Below are 12,500 nucleotides of genomic sequence, written 5' to 3'. Positions count from 1 at the left end.
GGCAAAGTTTTTTATTTATAGATGTAAATTAATTAATACTCCACCAACTTCACAAGTGTGCAAAGCCAAAATGAGAGACAAACCTAACTGCGTAATATAGAAAAAAGACAGCGATAAAACGCAATAAACTGGAATATCGTGTTAAAAAATGGAAAAAATTAAAATATATCTGAGCGAAAGTAAAGCGTTTCATTAGTCTTCCGCCTATTTGCTTCTGTTCTCTTTAGAGCAGTTTTCAATTGAGTGTCCAAAGTAATTAGAGAATTGCTTTGGTTTATGATTACTTCACTCAGTGATTGGTTCAAAGTTCTCGCTCCACTTTTTCAACCAATCAGAAGTGAAACCAAAACCAATCGGGGCTCGCGCGAGCACGTTTTCCCGCGCTTTGTGCCGGCTACGTGTAATTACTGCGAGTTTTGATTGGTTTACTGGATTGTCTCTGGCCTTTTTGATTTGGGGTAACCGCGCTGTTCCAAAGATAATTAATCAAAAAACTTTCAAATACAAAGTAATGGATGGCGTTCTCTGAAAAATGCATGCTTATCCCCAATTTTCTTTTTGGATACCAAGGGCACTTGCTTTGTTCTTCTTTCTCTGCATAGTTTTAAGCCGCGCATAAATATTCCTGTATTGGTAAGCACCACCCATAGGAAAGCCGAGTATCTCGAGATGCGCAGAATGTATGCGCAATAACGATGGGAGGGTACCGTTTTGCTCCAGGTGTTTCCAAATCATTTAAATGTGAATGCTATACAAAAGAATCTTAACCGCGGGAGATTTGAATTAAGTACAACATTCGGTCTATCGTTTATTTTCCCGCAAAACTTGGTTTAAAAATAGACACTTTTCCGACGCTGATTGGGGACAAACCTGATATCAATTTCTTACTCTTGGTAATGGATTCAAAAATGGATTCAAATTCATTTCTTTTGATAAATTAGAAGCGAGAATAATTCATATATAACTTGTTTTCTTCTAACAGAATTACCTGTCTCCAGGCCAGATTCCCGTCCTGTAGGTAAGTAGAATGGAGCTAGCATACATTAAGGCAGAATTAGAAAATCATTATTAATAATTTATTAGCGGATAATTTGTGTCGCGACTTAGTTTCTTTCATAAATCCTTAAACAACGGCGCCAAGGGAAATGATTGAGACAAAAACGAAAACATATATCCTTCCTTTCCAATAGAATGTGTCAGTACTCCAAAGTTTTCAAGTTTCGAGTTTTTGAGATCTCCTTCATTCGACACAATAAATTGAACTCGTGTTTCTTTTATGCTTCAAAGAAAAGATGATTCCTTGAATTTCACGACTGCTCCTTGTTTTGTTTTGTTTTTTTAAAACAAGTTTACTGTAGTTTCGACAGTAATACTTTATGCGAATTCGAGCAAGACTCCACAGACAACTTTGACTGGACATTGCACAAGGGGTCAACGCCAAGCGGAGGGACTGGACCGACAACAGATATGTCTGGCAGAGGTAAGTGTATACTTAAAGTAAACATTGCAGGTTAGTTCTGTCAGTGTATCAGGTTTGAAACGAAGGGCTGAAACAGATAATAGACATCTTCCATAATGGCGGCCAAATAAAATATTATTTTGTTTTAATAAGCCTTTCTAGCCTCCCCACGACGAGGAAATTTCAAAAGAATATTTGTTTCAAAATGAGGACAGCAGGTCTAATTAACATAAATACAAAAGAATGTAAACTAGAAGTGGTCGCCATTTATGAAAGTGATCGATAGCATTTTTCCCGATACGAACCCACATCCACGTACCGATTTATGTCCAGTATTCATTGGAAGTCAGGCAGGTGTAGTGTGTTATCATCCACCCCTCCTGTGCGAGCTGAGTCGATCTTAACCTGAATCGAGCGTTTTTCTCTGGGTACTCCAGTTTACCTCCCTCGTCAATAATTGCACGTGGTCGGCACAGCGGCTTAATTCTGTTTTGGTCTCAAAATTTTTCACACCAGATTAATTTTTGCTGCGAGCTAGGCGAGCAGCGAGACTAATCTTTATGAAGTTCCTATGCACCATTTTCATATTGACGAGAATCTCAATGCTACGGCATGTTGGGCGATGATCGTGACGTGTAGTAGTGAGTTTGAACAATGTATCATAGGATGATATAAGCTGCATCCTTGCCGTTCTAATTTTTATAACTACGTTTTGTTAGCGAGAGAGCGGTTTTCAACTGAGTGTCAAAAATAATTAGCGAGTTGCTTTGGTTTTGCATTACGTCGCTCAGTGATTGGTTCAAAGTTCTCGCGCCACTTTATCAACCAATCAGAAGTGAGACTAAAACCAATCGCAGCTCGCGCGTGCACATTTTCCCTCGCCTTGTCCAGGTTACGTGTAATTAGGGAGCTTAAGCACGCGCGTTTTTGAGACGCCGACGGATACCGGAAGAGAACATTTCGCGTGCCAGGACAATGGCGTCTCCCGGATTTTTATATTTATCATCTCTAACGGAGAAAAGATACTTAGTAATGTAAATGTGATTGTGTGAAAACAAGTTAAAAGGGAAAACAGCTCACTTCCGGTTGCCGTCCGCGTCTCAAAAACGCGCGTGCTTACTTCAAATTTAGATTGGTTTACTGGATTGTCTCCGTCCTTTTTGATTGGCCAAAGAAATTACTTTGGTTTTGCTCTTACGACACTCGATTGAAGCTCGCTCTATATTGTCTTATGATTTTGAAGACAACTAAAGGTTTTGAACTCGCAGAACTTCAGGTTCATTTAAAATGACTAGTTAAATTCTTTACCTCGCTTTAAGTAATTTGAGTCATTCGAGACAATCTACTCAATTTCTAGGATGGTATATTTACGCTGAAACCTCCAGCCCGCGTGTACCTGGTGACCGCGCCGTCTTGCTTTCACCATACCTGAGTGGGCCCTACTGTCTTCGTTTACATTTTCACATGCTGGGTACAGACATCGATTCCCTAAATGCCTACAAAAATTCTGGCTCCCAAAAGACCGTCATATTTTCGACCAGTGGCAACAAGGGGGATCAGTGGTATACGGCTCAAACTTCTTTGACGGGAACCGAGCAGTTTCGGGTAAATAGATGTCTTTCTGAACAAATGTGTAACCGATTTACATTATGATGTATCCACGTTGAAAAATGTGACACACTATTGAGTCTTAGCTACTGCAAGGATGTCAAATGATGTCTATGCGTTACATGAATTCATCATTTTTTAGGGGAGGGAGGCATAATTACTCAATCTTATGACAGCAAAGGTCATCTTCGGTATCTCACTTGATGATCTACGGGCATTAAAGAATGTGAATTATACAAGTGGTTACACTTTTGGGATCCTTGCACAGGCGAAAGCCTCTTATGGAAGTAAAGTTACAACGTTTCTTTACTACAAGGCCCTTGTTTACGGGGACTTGTATTTTTTGGGATTTGGGAATTATTAAGACTCTTTGATAAAAATGACAAAGAAACAAACCGATTTAGGGATATCAGAGGTAGTAGCCAAAACGCGGGGCCGGGGCCGGGGCCGGGGCCGGGGCCGGGGCCGGGGCCGGGGCCGGGGCCGGGGCCGGAGTCGTGGCCGGGTGCGGGGTCGGGGCCGGGGCCGGGGCCGGGGCCGGGGCCGGAGTCGTGGCCGGGTGCGGGGTCGGGGTCGGGGTCGGGGTCGGGGTCGGGGTGTCTTTTTTTCCAATATTTTTTTGTTTCAATTTTTGACGTTATTCTCCTGTAATGTTATATTCGAATGTTTGGCATCTTTCTTTCATTTATACGGAATCTACGAAAAAGACATCTTTGTTTTTCGAAATTAAGAGAATTTCAGACTGAAATTGGAATTTTTGTGGGGAATATACACTAACTCCTTGAGACACTGAAGATCCGCTGAGCTCCACATTTTAAAAGCACATTTTAATGTTTACTTCGTAAAAACCTCCGCAATACAATTAAAACGAAACAGAACATAGCCACAGTTCCACGATAGTCGTCACACAACGTTATCATTTGCTTGTTTTCGCAAAATTGTTTTCAGTGTTGTTCTGTTCTTTATAGTGATATTGGATTCGATCCCGTGACGTCCGAATAGAATTGACTAGCAAGTTCCCGTGCGACTCTGGCTTTACTACAAACCGTTTCTAGTAAAGACAGACAACAACATGACAGCAACACGAGCAACGAGGAAATTTAAACTTTGCGTGACTGCGTGACGATCACATTTTTTTTATTTTTCTCAAGAAGTAAACATTGCAATTCTGTTTTTAAGTGTGGAGATCAGCGAGTCTTCAGTGTTTTTGGCAGTTGGCGTATATTTCATAAACTCCAATTTCAGCATTTCCGGAAATGATCTTAACTTCCAAAAAGTCCGATTTTCGAAAAGACTAAGTCAGGTTATCGCAAAAACCAACAGGAGAATAACGACAAAAATTGAAACCAAAAAAAATGAGAAAAAGAAAAGGCACCCCGACCTCGACCCCGACCCCGACCCCGACCCCGGCCCGGGCCCCGGCCCCGGCCCCGGCCCCGGCCCCGCGTTTTGGCTACTACCCATTTTATGGACCATTCTCACTATATCATTTCAATATAAAAAGAATGCACTGTTTCGACGATTTCTGCTTTATAGAAAAATAAAAATTGTCACCTGTACCAACAAATAGAGGTTAAAATTCATGGGACGTTTTTGCGCCATGAAGATAAATCTATGGCGCTACTCCCTTCTCCCCCAAACAATAGGGAGTTTAAGATCTACGACAGCGGCGGTCGACGAAAACATCACCTCAAAACATAACTTTACTTTATCATAAGTCTTTCGCGATTATTCAATCTCGTTCACGTCCTACAATATGGGCAAAGTATCCTAAAAAATAAACTGGTACGAGTGATTTCACAGTGAAAATATAGAATGAAATTTGGTGATTTCATGTCAGTCGTCGTTATGCAGAGGACCACTAACACTACTTGCTAAGGTCTTTTAACTAATGATATTATTAATATTATTTTGTGGCGTTGTTGTAGTCGTAGCCGTCGTCGTTTCTTAAACTCCCTATTATTACAAAATATGTTGAATTTTGTGCGCCGTACGTTCCAAACTTCCTGTATAACACTCTTTCCTTGTAGAAACATCGTAGGAGGGGGGAGGGGTACAGTGAACACCCCCCAGTTATGGCGAAATAGGGTGCTGTTCCTCGATTTATGTAAGCGATGTTGTTTTCCTCGCCTGTCCCAAGGAATTTTGTCCTCCATTGTAGTTTGATGGCTGTTTCGACTCCTGCAAATGAACCCCTCGGATTAATTCCGATTACCCCATACACCCGTACACGTATGGTTCCTCTGCATGTTTATCAGTTATTTCTGGTCCTTTTTCACTGAATTTGAGCACGCAGTCAAAGAGGTTTATTATTCGAAAGTCTCCTTTTGTATTGATTTTCTCATTTACCTTGCTTGTTTGCTTGCTTGCTTGTTTGTTTCCCGTAGAACAAAAAGGGAAATTAAGGAATTTAAGGGATGTACACAATAAACACAAGTAATAAGATATTATTACATGGAATAAAAAAACACATCACTGTTTACAAGAGAGTAACAAAATTGGAGAGGGAACGTTAACCCCCCAGAAACTACAAGGTTTATACAAAGAAGGTCTCTTCACAAAACCACGCATTTGCAACGAGAAAAATGAATATCTGCAAAATCGTGTTTAAAGGCAGAAGAAAGGTTCAGAAAGAGTAATATCATTAGGTAAAGATTTGCAAATGTTTGGCGTGTGAAAAGTACAATAAAGAATCTGGCCTTAGTTCAACATTACGGAAAGGGCCGGACAATTAGCGACTCGCCTGGTGAGATACGAATACACAAAGTACAATGTAGAACTAAATGTTTTTCCAGCCAAGTCACTTCGAGTTTCACCCATTTGTTCGTTTGGCAGATTGAACTTGAGGCAGTTCGAGGAAAGAGTTACAGGGGAGATGTCGCGTTAGACGAAATTAAACTAACCCCTGGGAATTGTGATGACGCGAGCTCGACGGACGTAACCCCTACACCCACTGAGAGTAAACAAACGCCAGTGAGACCAGACACTACACCTACATCAACCAGCCGCCGTGAAGGTACGGTTGAATAGTCCACTAGGTAAATCATCACCATTCAGGGCCCTATAGGATTGCCTTGAATAATCCCTAATGAAGATCCTTGTGAGGGGTGATGTCTCCTACTATAATAATATGCCGTTTTCATGTACGAAAGAAAAAAAAGGCAATTAACCGAGGAGAAACTGTAGTTTAAACTGTGGCTTCGTCAAAAATAGACTTTAATTGTCTGTGCCATGTGAAGACGGCTGGTGACCTCTGTTCGCCTGATCTTTTTGAGATGTGCGATGAGAGATATTCAGGAGGCTTACAGCTAATATGATTGACGAAAAAATACTGATGCATTCCAAGAAAGCGTCGAAATTTCTTTAAGTACTTTTTTTTTCTTTTTAAGTGTACTGCAACTTTGATGCCCAGTCTCTATGTGAATTTACCCAAGGAAAAGGGGATCAATTCGACTGGACTTTAAACGAGGGCGCTACATCAAGCGCACCGGACACTGGGCCGACCAACGGTGTTTTTTCGAAAGGTCAGTGGTCATCAAGCATGTTATTATAAAAAGCACAAAGTGACCTCAGATCATATCCACTTTCAATTAAGGAACCTCCACTCCGACTAATGAATAATTTTAAACGAAAAAAAATAATGTTTTGAAATCAAATTTGATCGACAGTTTTCTCCAAAAAAGTGTTTGTATCGAAACAAATGAACTTGAGAATAACTTATTTTCATTTTCAAATTTCCCGGGCGCCGCCATCTTGAATAACTGTCATGTGTCATCGTTGCCCTCGTAGCTTTCACCCAAAGAGCTTTTGTTTTGAAACAATAGGGCAACAACGACACGTCACATTTATTCAAGATGGCGACGCCCGAGAAATTTGAAAGTGACGAGTGATTCTAAAATTCAAACCTTTTTGAAATTCATTTAGTTCATTGGAAAAAGTTTCATTGGAAAAAGTTCGAACAATTTTTAATGTAAACATCCATGTTCTGTGGTTTAAAGGTATTTTCTTGCTTTAGTGGAGGTTGCCTTGAAAGGATCTCAAATATAGGAAATTTGGTTTTGTCAAACGAGTGGATAAATGTAAACTAAACACTGTAAGAAACCTTGTTAGCTGAGGTTTCCATCGTTAGCCGTTCGTCAAAGCGAATTAAGGGATTATGGATTCACGGTACTTTTTTAATAAAGTCGTTGCGTTTTAAGTTGACAAATTTTCATTCATTATGGTTAATACTAACCAGGACAAAAAGCAAGTATAAAAATAACGTCTGATGCTATTAGTCGGTCTTCGTGTTTATTCTTTTCTACTCACCCTTCAGGTTATTACATATACGCCGAAGCATCTGTTCCACGGAAAAGTGGAGATGTCGCCCGCCTGGAGTCCCCCAAGCTGGCTGGGTCATATTGTATTCAATTCTACTATCATATGTACGGAGCTGCCGTGGGTCAGTTGCAGGTATTTGCCCTCGCAGGTGCTCAGAACGTCAAGTTGGTCACTTACAACGGAAACCAAGGAAATACTTGGCATTCAGTGCAGGCATTTTTGCGGGCATCTCAGAATTACCAGGTAAATGCTGCCATTTTTTCCTCAGATATTTACAAACTCGTTTACGGAAATTAAGCCTCGAAGTCTACATTTGACTAGTTGTGATTAGTCGCATATGTTACTACCCAAGTTTCGAATATTGCCTTATTACCTAAGAGTCCGATAACTGCACTAACGCTCCAGCGTTTAGATTACCTATTGCAAGGTATCCGCTAGACGATATTACACAGCCAGGATCCATATTGGGAGAAGCGGGAAAAAGAATACGTTGTCAGCGTGTTCGTCGCCGAGGTAATCAAGCACGCAGGATTGAGGATCGATTGGAAAAACCTTAAATAACAATGACCACAACCAGGTTTTCTGAGCCCGCGAGACTGAGCACCCCTAGCAAACCATTGTTTTAACGAAATCCGCTGGTCAGCAACCGGTTTTAGTCATTGCTGTCTAAGGTCTTCCGATCGATTGAGCGTTCACTTTGCTATCATGTGCGGAGAGATAAATGTCCGCCAGTGATGATTCGTGCAAGACAACAACAGTATCAAGTTTTCCAAAACAAGAAAAGGAAACGTGCAATGAGCATTTTGAGAACTTGATGAGAAATTGATTTGCCGCCATCCTTGCCTGGTTGAACGTTTTTCTTTGTTTTTCGTTCGTGTATTTCGCGATTTGGGACCAATATACTCGCTTCCTGGCTTCACAATTAACAATTGCTTATAGAATAATGCTCTTATTTTTACCGAAACCATTTTAGTACCAGGTGATTTTTGAAGCTCAGAGAGGACAAGGATGGGCAGGGGATATTGCGCTGGACGAAATAAGGTTAACGCCAGGCGACTGCAACCAATTTGTTGTCGCTACTACATTGCCACCTCCAACAACAAACCCAACCACTCTTGCAGCCACGCAAAGTAAGTTCTCTAGCAGGGAATGGCTACAAAGTATGGGGAAAAGATTTTACAGAAGCGCTGCATCGCTTGAAGGGATTCGTTTCAGTGATCTTCTCGCCAGCTACAAGCGTGATATATTCTGTATATATATTCTATTGTTCACCTCTTACGGGGCTGATCTAACTCGACTCACAACTGACCAGCTCCCAAATGGCTTGACTGCTCAGATGGTAGAGCAAGTCCAGCGCAATCGTTGGGTCATGGGTTTCACCCCCACCCCCCACCGGGGGTACTTCCCTATATGGGCTACATAGGTATGTGCGGCCCCAAAGAGCATGGTTTTTTAGTCGTTTTGGTCAGTTATACGGTATCGATTTTGACCATTTTGGTCTGAAGTAGCGTATGGTTTGTGCACGCGTCTTGAATGGGTATGTTTTTGAGAAGAAGTTACTTCTTCATCATTTGGCGATAAGACCATCAACAAATCCCTTCGTAACGGCTAAAATAGGTCTGAAATAGGGTATCAAATTTTTGGTCACGTCTGAAATAGGGTAGGGAAAATCGACGATTTTGGTCCGAAATAGTGTCAGGGTCTCAGGACACCCCCACCCAAGTTTTCTGGGATTAACCTCCCACAATCCCCCCCCCCCCCCGGGTTTTCCTTGCAATTGTTTAAGTTGCTGCTTAACTGCGATGATCTTCATTTCTCATGTACTTCAATTTCCGCAGTTGAAATATATGAAATTTAACAGACCAGTGCCTTGGCTTCGAGAGAAAGAGGGGGCGTTTGGGAATGAGCTTTACTGTCGATTCGTCACCTCCTCCTCGTTTAAAGTCGTACCGACTTAGTGCATGACATCAGGGGCGGATCTAGGGGGAGGGTGCGGGCGGTGCGCACCCCCAGTACCTGCATGGTATTCTGGAAGAAAAAAAACTTCACCAGTCAGCCACCACATTCCTTAGTGGTGCACCCACTCCTAGGAAAAATTCTGGATCCGACCCTGGACATGCAGCGCTTCTCGTACTCCCTGCAAAAATGATCCTTCTGTTCTTATTTTGAAGCTCTGAAGTCTGTTATTTTTCCACTCTTTCAGTGGAATGTAACTTCGACAGTAGGTCGTGGTGCAGTTTTACCCAAGACACTAGTGACGATTTCAATTGGAGTCTTCACACTGGAAGAACAGCCAGTTATCCCACCACTGGACCAACAACTGACTTCTCGGGAAGAGGTGAAACAACTGATGTCATTCGGGGTTTTGAGATACAGGTTGGCCAGTCCGACCAAGAACGCTACCAAATATTTAACAATTATTCCATTCGCCCTTGTTGGATACGAGATGCTAAATAGCCAACGAGGCGCGTGGCGCCTAGTTGGCTATCACCAATCTCGTATCCAACAAGGGCGAATGGAATAATTGTTTTATTAAGTTCTCAACCGGTTTTGCAATATTTTATTGAAGTTCCGGGCCCCAAAAATTTTATGCTGAGCGACATTTGCCGCATCATTCAGTCCATGTGAGGTCAAACGCAGGTATAATGGCTGGTAACCGAGATCCAGTCAACCAATTAGAAAGCTAGAATTGCATTATCCGAGGTTGAGATATTAATAAATATCTATATGTTCTTCGCCAAGTTCGCCAAGTCGGGAGGTGCGTATTGGAAAAAATCGGGCCCAAGGTCTTGATTTCGAGGCTTGACTGAACACAAAGTATCCCGCTTAGTTCTGCCTGAACTGATCATGTAACTTCCCATTTAAGTCTGTCTTTCGATCTCATTTTTAAAGTGAACAAAACTGAGACGGTCAGACGTTTTATCAAAGTCAAATATAATATACTTTTCGAACTCCTTAAAACATAAAAATACACGAAATAAGACAAAGCAAAGGATTGATTGCTAGAAACACGGTGATTCACCAAGTATCGATTCCTCCCGCGAAAAGAACCAATCGATCGCGCTGTTTTTGGAATTACGCCTGCTTCTGCGCCTCCTTCATTACAATTGGCCTTCGATGTTTTTTTTTTGTGTCAATAAAAATATTTTTTGAGTTTAAAAAAGTGTGCTTTATTAGGTTGTGGGGTATTCCATGAGTTGTGATAGCACAGACAACGTGGTTTCTCTATCGGACGAATGACGTTGTTTTGCCAGCTTCTATAAATTACGCCAGGAATCCATTTTGAATGTTTGCTCTGCGTGTGCGTATTGATGATGTGTACACTTCTTTTCTTTTCTTTGCAATATTCAACGTAAAATCGTTGACGAACGTGATAAAAGGCGACGATAGAGAGATTTAGCGCGGGCATCGCGTTTCCGTGAAACGGCAAACGGGAAACGGTAGGCTGCTGATTGTCTGAAGAGCATGGAAAATATTCTCATTCTAACTTGGTTGCCCGCTATCTGGAGCTAACGTGCTAGAATTGAGCTTTTATCAAACACGTTTCTTCCATTTTTGGCAAAACGCAAATTTCAGATCGATGTTTGTCGTGAACACGAAGCTATCTCTCTCGATTAACGGTGGTATTTTACGGTATCCCAGGTTACTACATCTACGCAGAAGCCTCCAGTCCTCGCAGAGAGGGCGAGAAAGCGCGCCTTCTGTCACCGTTCGTTACTGGTACGACCTGCGTTCTGTTTCGTTACCATATGAATGGTGAAGAGATGGGTAGTCTGAACCTATACGGAAAGATTGGGTCCCAGGAAACGCAGCTGTGGTCAGTATCAGGACACCAAGGAAACACGTGGAATGGACTTCAGTTCCGCGTTACCACAACTGCCCGTTTTCAGGTTAAGTACTTGCCTCAGTTTTATTTTTGCAATTGGTGAATTCATGCTGTGGAACATACTAACCGATTAAGACTTGTTCCTTTATCGGTCTCCCTTCCTTTGTCCTTCCGACCGTCCATCTCAACCACCAGTTTACAGCTTAAGGCTCAAATCAAATACCAGTTATAGTAAGGGTCAGAACCTTGGAGTCAAAATCATCCGATTTTTTAGGCGACTCATCATCACCATCCACATTGCTATCGTCTATGTTATTTCCTTTATCATCTCCCCTTTCATCAGTTATCATCATCTTTTTCACGCGGAAAGAAATCATTCCATATTGCAATCATCTCCAGGCAGCCGCGTTTGGGATACTGCAAGTACTATAAACTGAGGACCTCCGAGACTTCTGGCTATTACTCTCACCGAAAACTGTCTCAAATCCTCTTGTTATTATTATTATTATTATTTTTGTTGTGATTTAGGTTGTGTTTGAAGCGGTCCGCGGTAGGGGATATCAGAGCGATATTGCATTGGATGAGATCAAATTGTTTCCGGGTGCGTGTGTAGCAGCCAACCCGCCAGCAACCTCTACATCCATCCCTAAAGCAACAACAGCGAGAGGCCCTTCAACAAAGAGCAAAGGTTGAGTTCAATACATGCATTTTTGCTTTTTACTTTTTGCGGAGTCGGACTTGTTTAATCAAAATGTCATTGCTATTGGCGCGAGAGTGAGTTCAGTATTTTGTGAGCTTATGGTGTAACGTGCAACAAACATCACCATGATTTTTTTATTCATTACAAGTTATCACACCATCTCAGTACTGTATTTTGCCTTTTGCCCTTCTCCTCAAAATTCTGCTTTTAATGCGCCGTAAATATCAAACTGACAACCATTTGTCCAATGAGCGATCTAGTAAGAGACTTGGGTCCAAGCTATTCCTTCAATGACACAACAATGAACTGTTTTCTTTTTAAAGAATATTTCTTGTCATCCATGGGCAAGACCTATTCCTCTCACTAACTCGGTCGGAAAACCTATTTCCCAGAGCTAATCTAGAAAGCGGGCGAGCGAACGAACGAGCTAGCGATCGAGCAAGTGGGTGACCCCTTAAAAGAGGAAACATTTGTAAACTTGTGGCCCTCAAATAAAGTATACTATAAGATGTAATAAAAACAGTCTATTTTTCCATTATTTAGAACCCACCTGCCCATCTGGTTGGGCTAAACACGGGCAATCGTGT

General features: G+C 41.7%; 1 protein-coding gene across 1 annotated transcript in view; it reads left to right on the top strand.

The window, feature by feature from the left end:
• LOC137995682 (uncharacterized) overlaps window positions 1-12,500 on the top strand; it is a 36,220-nt gene that overhangs the window by 13,690 nt on the left and 10,030 nt on the right. The window contains exons 8-18 of the mRNA XM_068841207.1: window positions 983-1,018; window positions 1,349-1,480; window positions 2,817-3,064; window positions 5,903-6,083; window positions 6,457-6,591; window positions 7,383-7,630; window positions 8,361-8,517; window positions 9,591-9,725; window positions 11,030-11,277; window positions 11,742-11,901; window positions 12,457-12,500. The exon at window positions 12,457-12,500 is cut by the window's right edge and continues 355 nt beyond it. Of these exons, the coding sequence (XP_068697308.1) occupies window positions 983-1,018; window positions 1,349-1,480; window positions 2,817-3,064; window positions 5,903-6,083; window positions 6,457-6,591; window positions 7,383-7,630; window positions 8,361-8,517; window positions 9,591-9,725; window positions 11,030-11,277; window positions 11,742-11,901; window positions 12,457-12,500 (1,724 nt within the window). The remainder of the gene's footprint in view (window positions 1-982; window positions 1,019-1,348; window positions 1,481-2,816; window positions 3,065-5,902; window positions 6,084-6,456; window positions 6,592-7,382; window positions 7,631-8,360; window positions 8,518-9,590; window positions 9,726-11,029; window positions 11,278-11,741; window positions 11,902-12,456) is intronic.

The sequence above is a fragment of the Montipora foliosa genome, chromosome 1 (genome assembly GCF_036669935.1).
Source record: "Montipora foliosa isolate CH-2021 chromosome 1, ASM3666993v2, whole genome shotgun sequence".
NCBI classification, from domain to species: Eukaryota; Metazoa; Cnidaria; class Anthozoa; order Scleractinia; family Acroporidae; genus Montipora; species Montipora foliosa.
The sequence above is the reverse complement of the archived record's forward strand: the minus strand, read 5'-3'. Positions and strand labels throughout refer to the sequence as shown.